Genomic DNA, 21,071 nt, shown 5'->3' on the forward strand with positions numbered 1-21,071 from the left:
TACTCATCTACAGTGTTACAGTCATAAGGAAGTAATAACTGTGGTTGATACAGACCAGAGGTCTGTTTGATCTCAGGCCTACATTCCCCTCTTTGCCTGTCTCACCTCAAGTTTCTCAGGCTGAAAAGAGATTAGTAGTACAACTGCATCACTGTAAAAGCCTTTAGGGAGCTAAAGCCTAACCTAATGTCCAAGACAGTTAAACTTCATAACTGTACACCAAGATGTGGCAGATAAATCCTTCACAGGACTGTAAATTACAAAACCAAAAATTATTTTATTACAAAACTTTTGTCTGATCATAAGGACGAGGTCAAGCTGTGTGTGTCCAGCTACCAAAAGTTACCTGGCTACTTAGCAAACTACAGTTAAAAAAAAAAAATAAAAAGGAAGGGGCGGGGGGGGGAGAGAGGAGTGGTGGACATTGGAAAAGGAATCAGAAGAAAAATGTCACTGGATGCAGGAAACTGCCAAGAATTGCTTGGCAATATTGCTAGTTGGAAAACTGAACCCACACAAAATGAAGAATAAAAATGCAGATGTGCAGCATGGAAAGCAAGCAGGCAGCCATACTGCAGTGGAACCGTGGCTGCTCTCCATCACTGCCTTTCTAACTCTGCAGCTAAGGAAAGCTACTTGCACACTGAGCACGCTTTTACAAATGGTAAGAGAAACTGTGTTGATTTGTAAGTAAGAAATAAAAAAGGCTAAAATAACATTCTGCATCTAGTCTGAATACACCTAAGCCAAAGAAAATGCGCAACTTCCATTTCAACTAGCATACATATGTTCATTAAATTCAGCCACTAGAATTATGCTCTCATCATTGCGTATCTATACAGAGACTAGACACAAGCACTTCTACTTGGATATCTGTTTCCTATGAAGAAGTGCAGAATAAACAAACCGAGTCCTTCATCCAAGGAGATTCTTACCCAGTACACAATACCAGACTGACTGAGCATCTGCTCTTTACAAACTTCTAACTGCAAAGAAGGCACAGGATCGACAAGGATGCAGCAATACATCAGTGGCTGCTTGGGTGCCAGAGCTACCGCTTTGCTGTTGTATGGGAAGAGAGTCAGATCCCTTTTTAGTTCTGCACTAAGGTTCAAAGCGTTGCACTTGCACTAAACTACCTTTCGACTTTGAGTTGAGAATGAGGTAACTATGGTGACTTCATAGGACTTTTTTTTTTTTTTTTCCTTAAAGCTGTTTCACTTTTCCTCCACATCTTTTCAGAACTATTCTGTCTTTTTTCTTAGCAGAAAGGCATGAAATTAAACTCACTTCTCTCTCTTCTTTCTCTTCACACTTCCATTAATAAGAGACTTACGGCTGTAGCTGAGAAACCACTGAGAGAGAAGAAAGATTCCTTCTGTAGTCTCAGCTATCCCACTCCCCTCCCAGCTCCTACTTTTCATTTTGGTTCCCGTCTGCTTTGCTATGCTACGACTTGGAGAGCAATAACAACCTGAGTGCATTGTGTAGGAAGGAGTATTTATGGGCAGACACTTACAGGAAAACTCAATTCATTTAATGAAAAACAGCGTAAGAGAAAAAGGCTGGAAATGCAATTTGGCCAAAGAGTGGCAGGAACACAGATGGCACCCATCTTCCAAATTCCTGCCCCAGCAGAAGCTTCTCACCAGCACCTCCATCAATGTGGGCTTAAGAGATTTGTATTGAGCGCATTTGCAATCACTTTTCCTTAAGATGTTTTAAAAGCACCTCTGTACTGCTAAAAAGAGGAATACAAAGACCACCCAACAGCACAGAGCATCAGTGAGGCACGGCAATCAACCTCTTCTGCCTTTACTAAGTATGAAAAATGACTCAAAAGAGGAACAGACCACTTTCTGGTTCCACCGTGGAAGCAAGATGCTGCAGCACACAGATGCCAACTCCTTCAAATCAAGTGGAGCAAATCCCGACGATCTAAAGGTCTCAAGAACAGCTCCAACACCACAGAACCACTAGTTAAGAGTCTCAGCACAATGTAAAGTATATGCAGATTATCCAGGCACCTCATGTAGAACTATTTGGATGCTACTCGTGGAACTGTCCAGAGAAATGACACTGCGGGAGCAATCTTCAGTGCACCGCAACACCAGAAGCTTGCTGTAGCCAAATTCCTTCCTTCATACACAAATCTAAGATGACGTATATTTATATTTCAATTTAATTTAACTTTATTGCTATTACAGTAGCAACCATGTATAATTTAGAAAGCCTCTTTCTTCTGGGGCTTCTTTTGGGCAGTGCAGTTATATTTCCTCAGCTGCTGCACTTCTGTCCACATTCATATTCCCAGAATGGTCGGCATGTTTTTTATACCCTTCAGACACAATAAGATCCTGCTAATACAGCAGACACTTGCAAATGAACTGCAAAAAGGAATGTGCACACATATGCTCGAGGTGGGAGGGGGAGACGATAAAGAAGGAGACTATGGGGAGAGAGGAGCAAGAAGACTGCTCTGCCATTAATTACCTGCTCTATTCTAACAGAACAAGGCAAAAAGAGCAAGCTTGTATTTCCCTGTCAGCGATAGCCATCTCCACACACTGTCCTTCTTTCCTTATATATGCAGTCATATTTCTTTCAAATATTCCGATTATGCAATTGTGGCCACAACCATGCATGTTTCCTAGGATATGTAATACCCACAACTCCTCCCCACACTCTCTCTCTCCCTATCTGTTTTTCTGCAGAATGTATCTTCCCTATTCCATTTTTCACCTTCAAATTCCAGCACCTTAATATCCAGTATTATTACCGTTTGTAGAAGCAACAACATAAAATGAACATAACCACACTTACACAACTTCCAAGGAGAGAAAAGAAATCTCATTTTCTTATTGTGAGCAAAAACTGAACCACAAAGCCCCGATTCAGGCTCTCCAGAAATTCCTACCAAGGCTTTCCTTCCTTCCTTTGTCAGCAGAATACAACTAGCTTTAGACCTGTGAAAGATTTAGGAGTGATACGGTCACCCAAAGCACAGACCGTGACTGAATGGCAATATGAAGGCTTGACCTGTCCAGCTGTCAGGTGAGAAATTTAAGGAACTTGGAGATCTAATCAAACACCTCTGCATTTCTTCTCTGCCTTTCTCCACCTGGCAGCCAGATTGCCATGGCTGTCAGAGGGACAGACTAACAACAGAGTTCACTTACACACCAACACAGGTTTATGTTTAGTTCTCTGTCTTCAGTTGCAGGGTGTCCAAGACCCAAGAGAGCAAGAAGACCAGAGGAGTTGCCATATTCCCCACATTTACAGGAACCTATTTGTTCCATCTTCTGAAGACTTTTGCTAGCCCCAGCTCTCTCTTCCTGTAAGCTAATGACTTTGCTGCCCATATGGGATAAGAACATACAAAGGCAACTTGCAAATAAAAAGAGCATACAAAAATATTCTCAGGAAATGGAAGTGTGAAACTCTTTTCAAAAGCAGATAAACAACATTCTTCCCCTGTTTATTATTTTACTATGTTACTCAAAGTTGGAGGCTGGTGATACATCTGACCTCTCCGAGAACTTTGTGATATCAAACATAATTCACAGTGATGGTAGGAAATCTGTGACTACACAATGCATAACCATGATCTTATCTGGTTTTAGGCTTTTTTTTTTTTTTTTTTTTTTTTTTTAATAAAAATACTTATAAATCCCTATAAGGTAACAGTCAAATAAAAAGACTGTGTTATAAAATATATAAAGTTATAAAATGAAATGATTTATGGAAAAATGTAACTTCATTCAACCTCAATCTTCAACTTTTTTGTAAGGATTCAGCATTTTTGTAAGGATTCCTTCCCTCACTTCCCAGTTATTAACACTAAATTGAATCCTACCTGGTCCATGACATACAAAGAGTTAATGTAAAATAACACTTTTCTCCTTACACAGAAAGTCACAAAAACAATCTAATTAAATCAGCACATCTGGTTCACATGTGAAAAAAGAAACACCTCACATTCAAATTAATTTAGTTGCCAGTGCGGTTGTTGAAGATCCAACTAGCCTCCCACTTTGCCTAAATGGTAATTTAAGCAGAAGAAAACCCAATACATCCAAAGGTCCTTCAGCTATTATGCCATCGTTAAATATTTTAGACTTGCATTTAAGTTTTAGTATCTGTTTCTCCGTAACAATGAAGTCTAAAAGCAAGTTACTGGGGAAAAAAAAAAAAAAGAAAAAAAAAGATAGTTATATCCAAAAGGTAGCTAGGAAAATTCTTACAGTGTACTACAGAAATACATACAGAGAACACTTCAGAACTTCTCTCTATAAACTGCCAGGACAAGATATAAAGCTACAGCTTTTGGGAAAAACACAAAATCCTCCCAGTGTAATACTCTAAAACAGCTATCTAATTCACCATCCGATTACAAATGTGTTTCCTGATGTCTAATTAACGCTCACCCAGTACAACACAAAACTAGTCTGGGCTCCAGTTTACTTTCCTTTCATTCAATCCAAACTCACATTTCCACTCACACCTTGCTGTATGGGAACTGCTGAGTCACGGCCTGAACCTCTGATTGATCACCTGAGGCGAGCCGTGAGTCAGCCAGAGGAGCACAGGTGAAGGCAGTGCAGCTGTGCTGCCGGAAGGGGTGGATCACTAGAATCACAAGAATCACAAGGTTGGAAACGACCTATAAGATCATCCAGTCCAACCGTCTCCTCATCACCATTGCCACCACTAGTACTAAACCATATCACGCAGGACGTCATCCAGACGCGTCTTGAACACTGCCAGGGACGGTGACTCCACCACCTCCCTGGGTAGCCATTCCAGTGCCTGACTACTCTCTGAGAGAAGAAGTTCTTCCTTATGTCCAACCTGAACCTCCTCTGATATAACTTGCGGCCATTGCCCCGTGTCCTGCTCATTGCCTGGGAGAAGAGGCCAAATCCCTCTTCACCACAACCTCCCTTCAGGAGCCAGGCTGCACCTCTCCTAGACCTATTGAAGAGCTGGCTGCCAGTGGGGAAGGATCTCGTCTGGAGATCTGCTCTGCTGGTGTTTTGTGGGTGAGCCTAGCGTAAGGGTAAGCCTTCCATTTATTCTCTTTTGCTATCATAGTCTACTTCGCCTAACTGTCTTGTTTATTTTGTGATTATAATATCTTAATATCCATTGATTATACACCTTGTACAGCAATACTCTCATGGATGCCCATCTTTTCAGAAGCAATGAAGGAACACATAATTGCAGGTTAGTAACTGCAAGACGGGTGACAGGCATTCCATGAGTCAGTAAGGAGTTAAACTTTGAGGAGAAGTAGAAAAACTTAAAATTCACAGTTTGTGTGCTTACTAGTTGGAAGTTGAGAGCTTGTGGGAAGGAAGACAAGCCCTGACCCCCCGCTTCTACTGTAATTACAAGCATAGCTTTAAGTCTCAACAACAAACCAGTTCATTAGGAAACCCACTGGAAATCTTCCACAGAGTTTCATAAACAAAACAATTAGGCAAAGATTTCCAAGGACTCCCCCTGGTCCCTGGCTGCAAGGCATGCTTTTTCCTCGTTTGCCTCCTTAATTCACTGCCAGAACGTTCGTTCCATGCAGATGTTGTGGGCAAAAGAGTTGAGTGAATGGCAAGTGACATTAGCCAGGGAGCTAGATTTACCCTACTCCACTAAAATACTCAAAATAAAGAGGATTCTAGTTTAAGAAATAGATGTGTCATACAGATAAGGCTGAAAGGTTCAGTGCTCTCAGTAATACTAAAAAAGAAGAATTCAGTGAAATACCAGCTCCCCTCTGTTTTGACACTCATTTCAGTACAAGGGATAAACAAACTAAGACTAAATCATAACCACTGGGTGAAAGTCTACAGTGAATATCATTTTAAGGTTATCTCAAGCTATTATTTCTTCCACATCGCAAGTCTTGCAGTTGGTGAAAGAAGTCCACAACTGACTGGCTTTCACTGGCAGAAAGCAATGATATTTCATCAAGTCAGCACTCTATTCATGCATTAAGGAAGCAGCAACCATGAGCTGACATGGCTGAGCAAAGTTCTACAGCTCTGAAGTGACAGATGTACTAGATAACTCTTGCTAAGTGAGTACAGTTATCCTTTTATCCTCCCGCTTCACCACTGGTTTTCCAGTCACTTCCTTTATAAAGAAAGCCCAATGCTGTGATACAGCACATGCCTGTAAACCAACAGATGAAGCAGTAAAATCCACCATTTTGTACACCGTGACTAGGAAAATTTCTAGGCAGTTTACAAAAACATGAATAATTTTGCTTGGTGGAATATGAAGTGTTATTTCACGTGACAACCCATGATCTGCTTCCAGCACACTGAAATTATTTTCCCTTGTAATGACAAGTCTTTTTCTGTAAGATTTTTCAAAAGGATAGGAAGCTGGAATTTATTTGTTGCATCTTCAAATAACACAAATTAGAATCAAGGGAGGGTTGGTTCATAAATAAAGGAGGAGAGAGGCTGTCTATCTATCCTAAAAGAAACAGCAATTAAGACCTCTCTGAAAACCACACACCAAATGAAACACTTTTATCTCTTTCCAGTAATAATCCAGATCCACCTGTAAGTGTTTCCAAAGCAGTTGGAGAGTGGTGAGATAGAGAACAGATGCAAGATCTGAATCCTGATGACTGAGATTAGAACACACCCAGTTATGAGCCAACCCAGCAGCAGAACCTGCTGACTGCCAGCGGGAAACCAAGCTGCAAGAAAATGAGGAGCAGCACAGCTATCAGGAAAGACAAATAATTGAGCAAAATGGAGTTAAAAAAAAGAGAGAGAGAGAGACCATTCACAGCTCTAAGCACATGATAATAAGAAGTGGGGTTTCATTTTTAAATGTTTTTCCTGTACAGAACAAAGCTTCAAGCTACGGCAGGGGAGATTCAGGCTGGACATTAGGAAGTATTACTTTTCAGAAAGGGTGGTCAGGCACTGGAATGGACTGCCAAGGGAGGTGGTGGAGTCACCGAGCCTGGGGGTGTCCAAGGAAAGACTGGATGTCGTGTTGAGGGACATGGTTTAGTGGGAGCTATTGGGAATAGGTGAACGGTTGGACTGGATGATCTCTCAGGTCTTTTCCAACCTTGGTGATTCTATGATTCTATAAAGAGACAAGAATGTTAACCACATCTGCCTTTCAGTACAGCAAAGAAATTACTGAGGAGGACAACGAAGAGGTATCTGATGAGTACATGTGATGTGAACTCACAGCTACTTCACACTTTCACACTGCTTTCAGATCTCTAATATCATAGTTTCTGCAATTCTTAAATGGAATATGCTATCTAGTTATTTATTCTTAGGTGGAACATAAAACTGTTCCTATATAAGCCCCTCTCTGGCCCTCTTGAAGCAATTCCTGTGGAGTAACACAAGCCACACAGGAAAGCACAATGCTAAGGCAGCTTTTAAAAGGCATTTCTGATGACCTTGCAATACTATTATCCCTAGAGCCAGATGACCCCAAAAGCCCAGCTCTGACACATGAATGACTGGGGCTTGTAGACTTTAACAGGGCCTCCCATGCAGCAGGGAAGCTAAGCAAATGAGCTGCAGGATGCACATTCTTCACAGAGTTGTTTACTCGCAGCCACAGAGCACGCAAACACCTCTGCGCTATAAATCACAGGGTTAGTGAGGCAGAGAGGATGGGAACTTGTGTCAGCCCAGCAGTGTCAGTACACACGGGTTCAGGGCAGCTTCCACCACAGAGTCCTGGAGTCACTATGAGCCAGAAAAGTTATTACCAAGCAGCATTCAAAAAGTCAAGAGCAGCATGCTCGATACTGTAATTAAGCTAAGTGTAAATCAGGCTGAGTAGCACAAATAGGCTTAGTTTTTTTTTTTACAGCAAATCCATGACAGCACCTCCATAAGGGTGAGGACAAACATTGAGTAGAGAACTGCCAACCTGCCTGAAGTCCTTTCTGCTCTCATCTACTGGCACGAGGTATAAAATACTCCCTTTGTTGTCAATCAGGTCCTGAAGAGTTCATCATTACCTCCCGAATCAAGTACCACAGTGGCTCACATGCACCATTTCCATGGCAGTGCACCCAGATGAGGCAGAAAGTGGAGCAGACATCCTTCCTGAGGACTGGGATACTGACCACCTGCAAGGGTGTTTTTTTTTCTGATGGCATTCTTGCTTCATTAACAAAAAATGATGATCCCATTTCATATTGAGAGAGATAATTCTGGCACTATCTCTGAAGTATAAAATGAAGGTATGAAAATGTCAACTCATAGTAACACAGTTGCTATCACCCAGGAGTGTCTGCTGTTAATATAAAGGAGAGTGCAATAAATGGTTCCCTTCTCATCCACTTACTTTTAGTCCAGTTTGCAAAAGAAACAGAAAAATTGACCTGCGAGGTACACTTGAATTTCTTCTAAAATTTTACATCCTGAAATTTTACATTGGTCTTCTTGAATATCAAGATCACCTCAACTTCAAGAAAGACACTTTACTAAACAACTCAGCACTGAAAGGCCTGTTCAGTCAGTACACAGCTAAGACCACCCTCTTGGTCTATTGATGGTTGCATCCAAGAATTTCCAAGAGAAACAAAGTGAACCAAAACAGCAATGCAGAAAGCAACTGCAGGCTCATGTAGCAAAACAAAAATAAAATAACCTGACATCAGGAAACAGAAACTATCATTCACATGCGTTCATTAATCAGGCTTTTTTCAACAATCAAACAGGAAAAATCATGACAAAAAATCAACGAAAAACAAATGACTGAAGAGCTCCAACTATGGAGTACAAAGGAAAGCATTTCTCAGTAACTTTTTAAGTCTCTGCTTATGCAGGTAAACATTAACATACAGCATACAAAACCATCCCTATTCAGCTGTATTATTTAATCAGTAATGTTAAGGTCTAGTACAGAGCATGCAAGTTAGAGCCAACTCCTGATATTTAGCTACTAAAGAGCGTTTCTTGCCAGAGTTTGATCTTCCCATTTAACATAGCGAAGAATTCTGAAATGAATTACCATTAAATACTTGCAAAAATCCAGTGACTACACTCCAGAATGACCTACGGGAACCACAAGATTAATTGAAGATCTCTCTCCCACCCATAGACAAGCAGCTGACAGATGTGCTATTCAGCCACAGATTAAATAAAATAGGTAAACTGGCTGGTCTTAGGTCACCTCAACTGGAAAGCTGCAACACACAGCTCCTTAAGGACTAATGGGAGACATTTACATTAGCAATAAATGGGATATGATCTTTAAACTTCACTAATTATCATATATTTTTACAGCCAAGCCAGGTTCCACTATAGTTAGTGGAACATTTCAACAATCTGGCAGGCAATAAGCATGGTTCTGCCTATGTTTCTCAAAGGTAAGCCATTACTTTCCTACATGAGTTTTCTCTTGCTCTATGCCACTGATATATATCATTCTACTCATAACTCTGAGAACAACAGAATTCAAATTTAATACCAAGGACAAAGTCCAGGAGAACATTACAATTGGCTAATTTTGAACCTTACCTTGTCACCAATCTCACGAGTTCTGGCAGGACAAGGGAAAAAGAAGAATCATTTTACACCCAACTGGTTTCAGTGCAGTAACACTACAGATAGAGTACTGCCCAGTCAAGAGTTTCCAAGAACTTTAAAAATAAGCAGATGAGAAACACCTGTTTGGATGTAGGCAAATGTAATCTAATTGAGCCTGACAGCACAGACATCATACAGTCATTTTCAAGATTTAGGAAACCTGCAATAGTTAAACAAACAAACAAACAAACATCTCACACTCCAGGATGCCTCTCTTCACAAATTTTTTCCTTAAATGTGCAGGCAGATCAGGTGTACAGAATCAGCTGATGTTTCATTAAAGTCTCTGTTTAACTTAAAATAGGATTTAAATAAACCTTTAGCCCTTTCAGTGCAAAAGCATTCATACCTCATCTGCAGCCCGACAGTAAAGTATCAAAGGGTTAATTAACACATATGCAGTGTGTGGTTTAGGTAATATGAAATGGAAATGTATGAATAGACAAGTGTCAGCAAGTGCAATGGAAATAAATTGGGCATCTCCTTCCACACTTCAACTTTCTCTCTCTAGATTTGCTCAGAGCTCTCTATGCTGCTTGTTCAGTAATTTCACGCTACGCTGCTTAACAATGTAAGCATGGAGGCTCAATCTAAAACTGCACTTCCCAAATGTCACTTGTTTGCAAACACATGGCTGAACCCAAAATTGCTTTCGATATTAAGAGTGGTGCCTGCTGGCACTATTGTAGTTAAAGGTCTGTCGAATTTCCATGATAAACCCCATTTTCAGGGGTGTATAACCATGACCATTTGCTACAGACAAACCTGGAATTCAAGGCCACAGCAAAATTTTTTTTTTTTTTTTTCTTCCCAAACCAGATTTGAGGCCTCTTACAGGTCTAGTTTTTTCTTACCAACCCTGTAGCTCCTTAACAAATTCAAATGTATGATTCCCTCTTCACGCTCTACATGGCCTTAGAGTCTACAGCTACTCCACATGGCCCAGTCTAACACCTTGATGGAAAGATTACAAACACCAACTACGGATTCACATACCTGAACACATGTAAGGGACAGAGAAGATAAATGCATGACTTTTCAGAATGAGGATTTTTCTGTTATGAGAATCGTTTTGGCTGCCATTGCTAGCAATTCAGAGGTTTTACCTGCCTGGCACAGTGATTATGCATATTTTATACTTCACAGCACAAACAATAGCATGCATAACAGAAAATGCTTTTAAACTACCGTAGTTTCAGAAATGAAATAAAATCTACGTGTTTATTTTAGAAAAGGAGGGAGTTCAGATGCCGCATTTCTTTGTTAACAGTGGACTCCATGAAACTATGGGCTGAATATTACTAAAAAGAACAAAGACAGACACTTCACCTTTCAGTCACCAAAAGGGCTGAAGCTACTTTCTTTATGATGAGCTTCTCAGACACTAAGTGCTGTGACATTTTATAGTCAAGGACTGCCTGTCGGCAGTTGCTGAGGCAGGACATAAATACAAAAAGGGGAAAGCTTCAAAAAAAAAAAAAGGCTCCTATGGGCGTAACAACCATCTTCCTTTCCTAGTTGGGTTAATTATGCTTACTTACAAAAAAGGAAAACTAGGAGGAAACAGCACTGTTTTTTTTCCTCCCACAATTCTAGCAGATTCCTTACTGTCTGCAGTGCCAGAAACAGCACTAGCGTCTAGAAGCAGAAAGCAGTGCATGGCATTAGTCACAAAGCAACCACTCACAGTGATTAACACGCAGCATTCTAAATATAATTCTGCACAGATAGCTTCAGCTTAGGTCAATCGTGGCTGAAGACATTACAGCAAGAAGATGGAGGTATCAAGAAAGCACAGTCAACAACCGTAGGATCCCAAAGCAAAGACTACATTCAGTAATCATCTACTGTTTCTAGAATATAAACCCTAGTAAAGGAAAACAGGGCAGCATTACATTGTTTCACAGGATGAGGCACCGAGGTACTTGCAGTGCATCTTCAGCAAAGTTGTGCTTGCCCAGAACAAAAGATGTATTATAAAAGTTGTGGAGTCAAACTGAGTTGATGGAAGAAAAATAAGTGCAGAAGATGATATAAATGTTATTGTAGAATGAAAACTAAGACTGCCTTTCTGGAAAGGAGCGTCTGTGGTGATTTTAAGTTCCTACCCAAGGTTATAATTTCCCAAAGATTCTCAAAACTGATCCCCAATTTAAAAACTCATGAAGCAGTCATACCTCACTGCACCACATCTAATGTATCAAAAACATCAATACATCAAAACAAACCCATTTAAAGCAGACTTAAAAAAAAATAAATGAATAAAAATAAAAAGCCAATCACATTAATCTGTTTGAAATATAGGCCCATCGCTACTAGTAAAAAAAACTAGAGAACATAGTAGGCATGCTGTCATGGAAAACTGTCACTGCCTTCAGAACTGTCAAAAGTAATTCAAACAAGAAATTTGCCCTGATGAAATAGCCACATGGAGTCATTCCACCATGATTCTCCTCTTCAGACATCATTGAGACCTTTTGTACTGTGCATTTTTTAAGGAAATATAAAAATGTTAAATGGTTTTTAAATAACCATTTAAAAATGGTTATTAGTATACTCCTATGAAAGTTTAAGATGCCTCTAATTTATCCTTTCTCCTGCAAGGTGTATACCCTAGGAACTGTATTCAGTTACATCAGTTACCTTATCCACCCTGAAATGCAGTTTTAATGCTTCAGAAAACCAATCCAAACCTTCTAGCTTCAAAACCACCTCTCCACAAGGCGTATGTACATTCAGCATTCAAGAAAGGCATTCAAGAAAGACACGTTTGCCCTCAAAATGACATGAATTATCAACAGGAATAAAACAATAACATGGATCAATGAAAGTACATTTTCAAAACAAGGACATTTTCAGTTTGTTCAAAGGGAGAAGTTCCCCACCAATCATTAGTTTATGAGCTCGTGGTTTTAAGTAACCCCCCAGCCAAACAGATACCTACTTGGGTTGCCATTTTTCCGTAGTCAATCCAACGCAATGTGGCAAAGTTGGTTGACTCAGCACAGTTGAAGCCATGATTGAAGCCAGCATGGTAACCATAAGGAAATGTAATCATAAACTCTCCAGCTTCCTGGGTGATCTGAAAAACAGAAATAAAAGGACAACCTACATCAGATGAGCAGAAAAAGCACTTTGAAGACAGTTATATCCTCCTTGTTAAATCTCTCTCAGCAAGAAGGCAGAACAGTCACGGCCAGTTCTCGGCTATACCTATAGCGATTTCTTCTTAACTGTAGAAATACTGAAGTAGTTCTACTAGTGAAAACAGACAAAGGACAAAAGAAAACAGTACAAAGGACAGAAGCTGCTATAATATCTTAACTCTTGAGATAAAGGCCCCAGTTATGAAAAGGGTCACAAGCTGCAGCATTCCAAAAGATGCACAAATCTTTTGCTTGCTGTCACTTCATCCCTTGTTAAGTTCATACCTACTCTCCCACACCATGCTAGTGGGGCCAAACAGACTGCATTTCCCACCTACACATGTGCTCTGTGCTGCAGTGTCCTACTGAAATACATGATAACTTTTCCTGTATTTATTTCCTCACTTACATGGTTATCATTCTCATTTGTTCACTTGCAAGTCAAACAACCTAAAAAATCTTAGCCTGCTATTTGTCCACCTGAGTAAAATTAAGATGAAAGTAAGTAAAAAGGATTGAAAACTGAAGATTACAGCTGTAATCAGAGGCTGAACGATTCCCAGTACTTCTAGAAAATCACCTTTTAAAAACCTACAAAGAGAAAACGTTGTGAAAAGAATGTCCCTGTTAAGCAACACAAGAACAACTGGTAGCAGCGTAACCAGCTCATCCTGGTGGCTTCCCAAAGCATAGGGTACTATCTCCTCCCTTTAACAGATCAGAAATACGGCAAAATTTGACCTTTGCCTGTCTTTCTAAACCGGAAGTGCTGACAAAGCTTTTGTAACACATCTGGGTTATTTCCCACTGACACTAACCACAACTCAGCAGTCTGGAGCCTACTGAGCCTTCAAAGAACTTTCACATATAAACACAGGAGTAGAACCAAACAGAAAATGTTATCAGGAATTAAACCACTGGCCCACTAGACTGAGCCCAACCTTGTTCATACTATGAACATCAGCAGAGAACAAAACGAGAAAATAAATGCAAGATTTGATAGCACAAAGGCTTCCAGATGAGGGGTGCTGAAGCACGGCCTGCAGCCGCGCAGCGCGTCCCCTCCCATCCCTCCATATATCACTGCACAGCAGTAGATTGCTAACTTCAGAAAACGGAAAGATTATGTTTCTGTCACAACATCTACATCCTGGTGTCTTCATTTCAAGCCCACAGCATATGTCCTCCATGTCACTGCTGTCAACATTATCCCTACAATAAATTAGAAAGCACTCGAGATGATGGATAGGCCATGCAGAAAAGTAATAACTATTGAAGAAAAGCCAGCACAAACTGCCACTCATGGAGAAAGGCCTAAATTTACTGACTTATGCAAGCTCTTGCAGAATAAGTGGAGAAATCAATAGGAGATTATAGAAATACACATTTTTAATTATTAAAAAGCCCCAGTATTGATCTGCTTTTTTATTTCGAGAAGTAAATACCATTATAGAGATTTATAAATGCGCACTTATTCACTTCATTGAAACCTGCCAGAAATGTAGATGAAGGGATCCTATCTCTATTTCTACAGAAAAGTGGCACACATTCCCTGTTCCTGAACAATAGCAATCCTCCTTCAAAACCTACTTTTCAGGATAGGAGTTATTCAGACACAGACTGCTCTGACTAAAGAGATCTCCTCCTCCTCCTCCTCTTCACATTTAAAAACGTCCTTCCAGTGAGTGCCATAGAAAATAGAGAATATGTAAACACATACACAAAAAAAAACACATTTGTGCCCCACATTCTGTAAAACAGGATTAGGAATTATATTTCTTTACGTGAGATGTTAACAATACCCCTTGTTTAAAAAAGTTTGGTTTTGACAGCAATATTGTTCTTCGCATGCACTGGCCTCCATTTTTTGGGTGAAAAAAAAAATCCCAACAAAAAACACAGAAGCCAAACACATACAAAGGAAACAAACAAAAAATCTATACACAAAATAAGTTTCTTATCATTAAGGTAGCACACATTTTAATACTCAGTATGAAGGAGGCACCAGAGATGAACCTACACACCTTCCCTCCCCAAATCACAAGATTCACAGTGGGAAGCCTACCTAACTGGAAAAAGACTTTTTACCAGGCAACAAATTAGAAAGTCCTTCCATATCAAAGTACTTCATATCCCATGCCCATCACCAAACAGCTCAGTAAAGCTGACTTGGGATAAGCTCGATAGAAAAGCTTTCCTCTATTACAAACTCTTTTGCTCCTCTTGCTTGGTTTTGATCAGAAATTACTCAGTATATGTAATTACTAATCAGTGCCACTTTCCAGGTACATGGAAAAGCAAACATAAATCGTCTCATCAGAGAAAAATATGCCCACCTACAGCATTCAAACACTCACAAGAATTTCCTTCACATTCTGACTTCCCACAACCATTCAAGCAGCATGTTTGGGCACTGAAGAGGTAGAAATTAATTTCCATTTCCTATTCTTTTCCATTTCATAGAAGGATGGGATACCAACAAGGGGCTGCACAACAAGCTTCACTTACAATATCTAGTGAGCTAGATTGGGATTTTTTATTATTATTTTCAGCATCTTTAGATAAGCAGTGATCTATATGTAAGCAAGCAGCAATCCCTTTGTAGGTTATGCCCAGCCTCCTCTATCAAGTCCTTTCCACAGGAGCACCCATGTATGCTACCCATATTCCAATCTACTCATCTACTTTCCTCAAATTTGTAAAGTTAAAATTCCTACCAAAAAAAAAAAAAAAAAAAAAAAAAAAAAAAAAAAATCAGATCCCAAAGTCAGATTATTTTCAACCACGTATAGCAGATAACCATGTTTTCACATTTGGACTTCAGGTTTAACAGACAGAATTACAAGAAAAAATAGCTTGTTGATCCCTAAGAACAAGTTGATATCAACTATCATGTGCAAACCAGGCAAAATGTGGCCACTAATATTGAACCACAAAGCACCACACATGGCTTTCTGCAAGTCTCTGCTGCACAGTGAGCTCATCCAACAAACCAGACAGTCACACTTCAAATTTCATTCATCACAGCCTTCCACTAGGAAAAATGAAACAGTCTCTGGAGCAGTAAATAGAATGAATTCATAGTTTTTATGCTATAAAAGAGTGCAGAACTTGTACTTCTCAAAGAATCACTAGGACCATCAAATAGGTGCTATGCTGGTGGACTAACTCTAGCAAAACCTTGCTTAAGAGTTCTTACTTAGGGGGGAAAAAAAAAAAAAAAAAAAAAGGCCAAGATGTCTTGAGCTGATGATGCCAGAGAAATGAGGAAGGATGAAATCAGTTTAAATCAAGTACTCTTTGACACTTCCACTGGAGTTAGAGCTGCAGTGCCTCCAACTCAATTCCTTTTTCTGCACCCTGACAGTATCATGCCCACAAACAGTGTCCTTAACCATTCTGGCAGGACAATGAGCTTTGTATGCTGGCAACATACAGAAGCAGTAACCGCTTGATTGAATCTGCATAAAATCCATGCTTGACTGAGGAGATTTACTTCTTGCCCAAAGCCTTTGAGGATAAGCACATTAAAATGATCATACCAAATAAACATGGCCCCTCATTTCAAATAAGAGGACTTAAGAAACAGACAGATCCTTACTGGCTCTGTGTAGATAGAATGCTTTCACAACAGAGAACCTGCATGTGTAACTCCAGTTTTTGGTTCACAAGAGATCCAGAAAAAAAAAAAAACTTAAGACTGTGTTGAACAGCTACCTGAGAGTTATGCTGCCTATTGACAAGCCATAGGACATGCATCAAACTGCTCCTGACCAGCTGCAGAGAACTGCTGCCTTAGAAGAGGGGTGTCATAGTTTGTGCATCACAGCAACTTGCCAGCTTTACTTTACAACTTTACTTTCCTCAAAGCCTCTTTTGTACATACCCGGTCAAAAGGAATGCCGTACTTCTTCAAGATTGAGGGTGAAATGAGGGTCATCTTGTGACGGAGGAAAGCATCACATCCCTGAGAGCTTCCAGGAAAAAATCCTGTAGAGACATTACAAAGAGGACTATCACTTCAGGAATATTATATCAAGTCATTATTTAATCAGTGACAAGGTGACAAAATGAAAACCTGCCTAAATATTTTACGTAGATCAAAGCAACAGGCATACTGCTAAAGATGTCAGTAATTAGCACATGCCTCATTGTTTCAAATGCCACATAAATTTTGTGAAAAAGACTTGAATGTTGAGGCACATAAGTGTTAATTCCATTCACAATGAGAGTCAGCATCTAATCTATCGTATCTGAGAATACGCAACTTGGCCAAAATCTCAGTAAATCCCTAGCAAATTAAGAAACTGAACCTAGCTGTCTCCAGTTTTGGCTAGAGTCTGAACAAACCTTTTTCTTAATATAGACAAGGAAAAATTGACAAGCATGCACCATCTACTCCATAGTCCTTTTTATACCTTCTCTGAAGGGCAGCTATATTATTCCTGGGAAAGTAACACAACTGTTATCATACGATTCCAGAACGATCTGCCCTACATACCAGCCTAAAGAAAAGAAAGAAATAAGCATGCAGATGTTAATATTGAGTCAAAAAGAAAGAAACAAAACAAAACATAACCACTACAGTGAAGTAGAAGGGATGCTCATTCATTGGCCACAGAGGTCAGATATAGAGACACTGCGATTTAATTCAGCATCTCAGCAGTACAAAGTGCAAGTTTGACTATAGCTACAAGATTCGCACCGAGTCAAAACAAACCACAAATAATTAAAAACATTAACATTGGGGTAAAAACCAAACCTCTTGATGTCAACACTTCCTTCCCAAAAGCATCAGCTAGACTGTAAGAACACAGTGTTCGCGACCATGTGTTACACTCCAAGCAGGTGATTCAATTAACAAATGGTGTTTATGGGATTAAGAACCAATGTCATTTTGAGAAAGAAAGAATTTAAAAAGCAAGCAAGCTCAGGATACAAAACTAATCGATGGGACATAATGGAAGGGGTTTCAGAAAGTGAAAAGAATTGCCAGATTCCAGGTTTTCCTATATTTTTGCACTAAAAGCATTTACATTAAAGTGATGACTGTCTGCTGCCTGGTTTGTTGTCCTTCTCTGCAGTTCCTTTTTTTAATGCACAGTTTATGTGGCTCTCATTAAAGCTACTAATAAATAAGCACATTTTAAGTGATTAGCACCAATAACACAGCAACACATTAACATTCTCTCCATGGACTCCACAACTCTCTCAGCGAGCCCATTTACAGCTCAGCTATTCATTTTCTATATTAATTGCATGCTCGTCTTTCCAGAGAGAACATCTTCATAGTACAGTCTGCTGATGCATAGGACGGGGAGGATGCCCAAGCAGTAACGCTGCTTCATCATAGTTTTTAGACATTATTCATCCCAACTTCCAAAAGGTACTAAGCAAAATAAAACAAGCAGCTCAAAATAAAGATGAGATCACGGATAACGTGTCTGGTTTACACACTGTCAACCACTGCTGTGCTTCAAAATTTTATTCTTTTTTCCACAAGTATAAAACAATCACCAGAACGTCAGACTGTTAGCAAGAAATGCCAACTAAGAAAACCTACTTTTTTATTATTACTCCTTTGCATCAGAATACAGCCTTCCAGATCTCCCTGCCTCTCATACCACAGCACTGCTTTTGTCGCATTAACTTCAACAACAGTCTTAAATCATTCAGAGTACACCTCACTGAGGATGGAATATGTAGATTTTGACTTAATTATCCTGAAACACTGACTTTTTTTTTGTTTGGCTGGGCAGCGCTTAGAACATTTGCAAATATACAAAAACAACAACAAAGCACAAATAAAACATCAACAAATAAATACATATATATTTCTACAGTCAGTCATCTTTCCTGAAGTTGCCACCACGCCACCATTACCAATTGGAAACCAGAAGCGACAAAGACAGAATGCTGATGTCCATGCTTGCTGCTTGCAGAATGACCTTGGCAGGTACTTAGGCAAGAAGTGCACATATGGCTTTGGGCAGCTGAGGCTGGCACTTGCAAGGTCAAAAATTACAACAGCCCAAGCTAGCCGTGCTCTTTGAGTTGGACTTTATTGTGTTGAAATGATGATGGAGGATGGCACTGGAAAGGAATGCCACCAACAACACTGTATGTCGTCATAGAGGGAGGCAAGAACTCCACTAGCTGTTCTCCATTAGTGCTGTTGTTGAATTTGCTTGAATAATATTTGAAGTAATCTACCAGTACTATATAAATAACATTTATAACACAGGAAGACATAATGGTTTTTAGCACACCTTTTCCCAGCAGTGGGGGTATGGGATGGAATCACCACCAATACTTCACAGACTGCACACCACAAAACTGGAGCAACAGAGTTCTCACCACACTGCCACAAACCTCCTACAGAGATGCATGATGAACTCTATTTCCCATGCATGGTCTCAATGCTTTGAAAAAAATCAAGCTTTTGCCACCAGTTTTGGTTAGGGCCATGGTGTGTCAGAAGACAGATTTTGAGAAAACAGTTGCACTATGAAGAACTGTGCACAGCACTTCTGACAAGGTTTCTGACTCAAGGCTTTATTATACCAATGTAGGTTCATCAAGCAGCTCTTTCAAGAGTAAGTTACAGCAGTCAGTTCAAAATAAATTCTTTATAAATCTTAAAATTCTTTACAAATCCATTTTAAAATTAAGAGTTGAACTCTCTTCTGGAATGCTTTGGTTTTCACTAAGCACATACCTATGTATTTTTCCAAACAGCATTAACACAGGAAGAAGCCAAGCTTACCTTTTGCCAAGCGTTCCAATCTCTTGCCATGTTCTGGAGGTATGGCATACCTAGGACAAAGTTAACAGAGAAGAAAAAAAATAATCACACCACAATGTAAAAGCAGTGAAAAAAACTAAAAACAAAGGTAGTAATAACTTTTAGCACAACACTCTTACAATAATGTCTCCAAACGTAAACAAAAATTTAGAAGTCTGGAAGGCATCGGTAACACGTCAGTACAAAAGGAGGATGAAAGTCACTATCTCAGAAAAGCCCTTAAATGTGTTACACAACACGTGAGGCTTTCCTGCTACTTTTTAAAAAGCACCATCTCAAGCTTCATAAGGTGTAAGCAGAGCAGAGGTGACAAACTGACAGCGCAACAGGAATCAGTCAGCATAGGAAACAGCAGTCTTGTTTTCTGCAGGAAGGATGCGTGCAAAAGAAATTCACAAGGCTGTGCTAAAGACAAAGACAAGAAATTTCAGATGGGCTGAAAAAGTGTGAGGGAGGATCCGTGTGCACTGACATCTACAGGGAGTGAGGATAAATATTTTTTCAAAGACAAGTGTGCAAATCTTTTTTGGCTTTCTTCAAAAAGTAAATACTTTTCATAACAGTCAAAGCAGCTGATCTTTGCATTGGCAGGATTGCGTTGACTGATTTGAAACAAACAGAATTAAACTGTTAGGTAATTTTCTAGAAGAGGTGAATGGAAGAAGTGGGGTCTTCAAAGGAACAGTACATGAAAGAATGCAGGGAACTGTTTCTACATTTTTAAAAGACAGTTTTCTGCGATCAGGAGTAAAAAGTGTACAAAAGAATGTCACTGAGATGAGGTTCCTCTGTTTGTTTCGTGCTGGTGCAAAGTACTGAATACAATTCAGGAAAAACAATCAACTGCCTAAAGTCACACATTACTAATTGAGATATTCTCCTGAGATCTCCCTCCAGAAGATCTTAGTTACTTTACTCTTTGAAGTTACATTGCCTAGGTATTCACAGAAGGAAAAATCAACTGCTTAAGATTTTATGCTTCACTCAGGTCACAATGTGACTGAACACCATATACACCCAAACATCTTTAAACAGACTGCACAAATAATAATGCCAATAGAATTTTTAAAATTGTTGTTTACATACATACATTACACATAATTAAATGTGGCTGTCATACCTTTTTTCATAACAAGAGTTTTGAAAAAGATGTATTTATTACCAACTATAACTTTTGTACAATGTGAATAATAAAAAAATGAATTATTTTTGTTATCTTCAATAAAATTGTCACAAAATAGGCCAGCATAAGCAAGTAACTGCCTGATCTCAACAACACGTAAAGAGTATTGTTGTTCTTCCAATAGGATCTCTGAAAAAACAATGGGTTTAGAGGACTTGCTGCCAGTCTTCTCATTCAGCTTCTCAATTTTTTAGTCAAAAGTTTATCTACAATGTAAGGAAAAACAGATAGAAGTCATATCCCAAATTGCTTTTTCACATTAACAAAATTTACCTTATCTGATCCTTGCAGGTTAGAAAGGATAACAATGGAAAGAAATCCTACATAGGATGCCCCAAGATTTA

At 39.4% G+C, this 21,071-nt stretch overlaps 1 protein-coding gene across 5 annotated transcripts in view; it reads right to left on the reverse strand.

Moving 5' to 3' along the window:
• The window catches only part of KDM4B (lysine demethylase 4B), a gene marked incomplete at both ends in the record, with an annotated part of 73,062 nt that overhangs the window by 30,786 nt on the left and 21,205 nt on the right, over window positions 1-21,071 (reverse strand). For all 5 annotated transcript variants that reach the window (XM_079546664.1, XM_079546663.1, XM_079546662.1 and 2 more), the window contains 3 exons: window positions 12,538-12,675; window positions 16,626-16,729; window positions 19,506-19,555. In XM_079546664.1, coding sequence (XP_079402790.1) covers window positions 12,538-12,675; window positions 16,626-16,729; window positions 19,506-19,555 — 292 coding nt within the window. The remainder of the gene's footprint in view (window positions 1-12,537; window positions 12,676-16,625; window positions 16,730-19,505; window positions 19,556-21,071) is intronic.

The sequence above is a fragment of the Tetrao urogallus genome (assembly GCF_951394365.1).
Source record: "Tetrao urogallus genome assembly, chromosome: 25".
Classification (NCBI taxonomy): Eukaryota; Metazoa; Chordata; class Aves; order Galliformes; family Phasianidae; genus Tetrao; species Tetrao urogallus.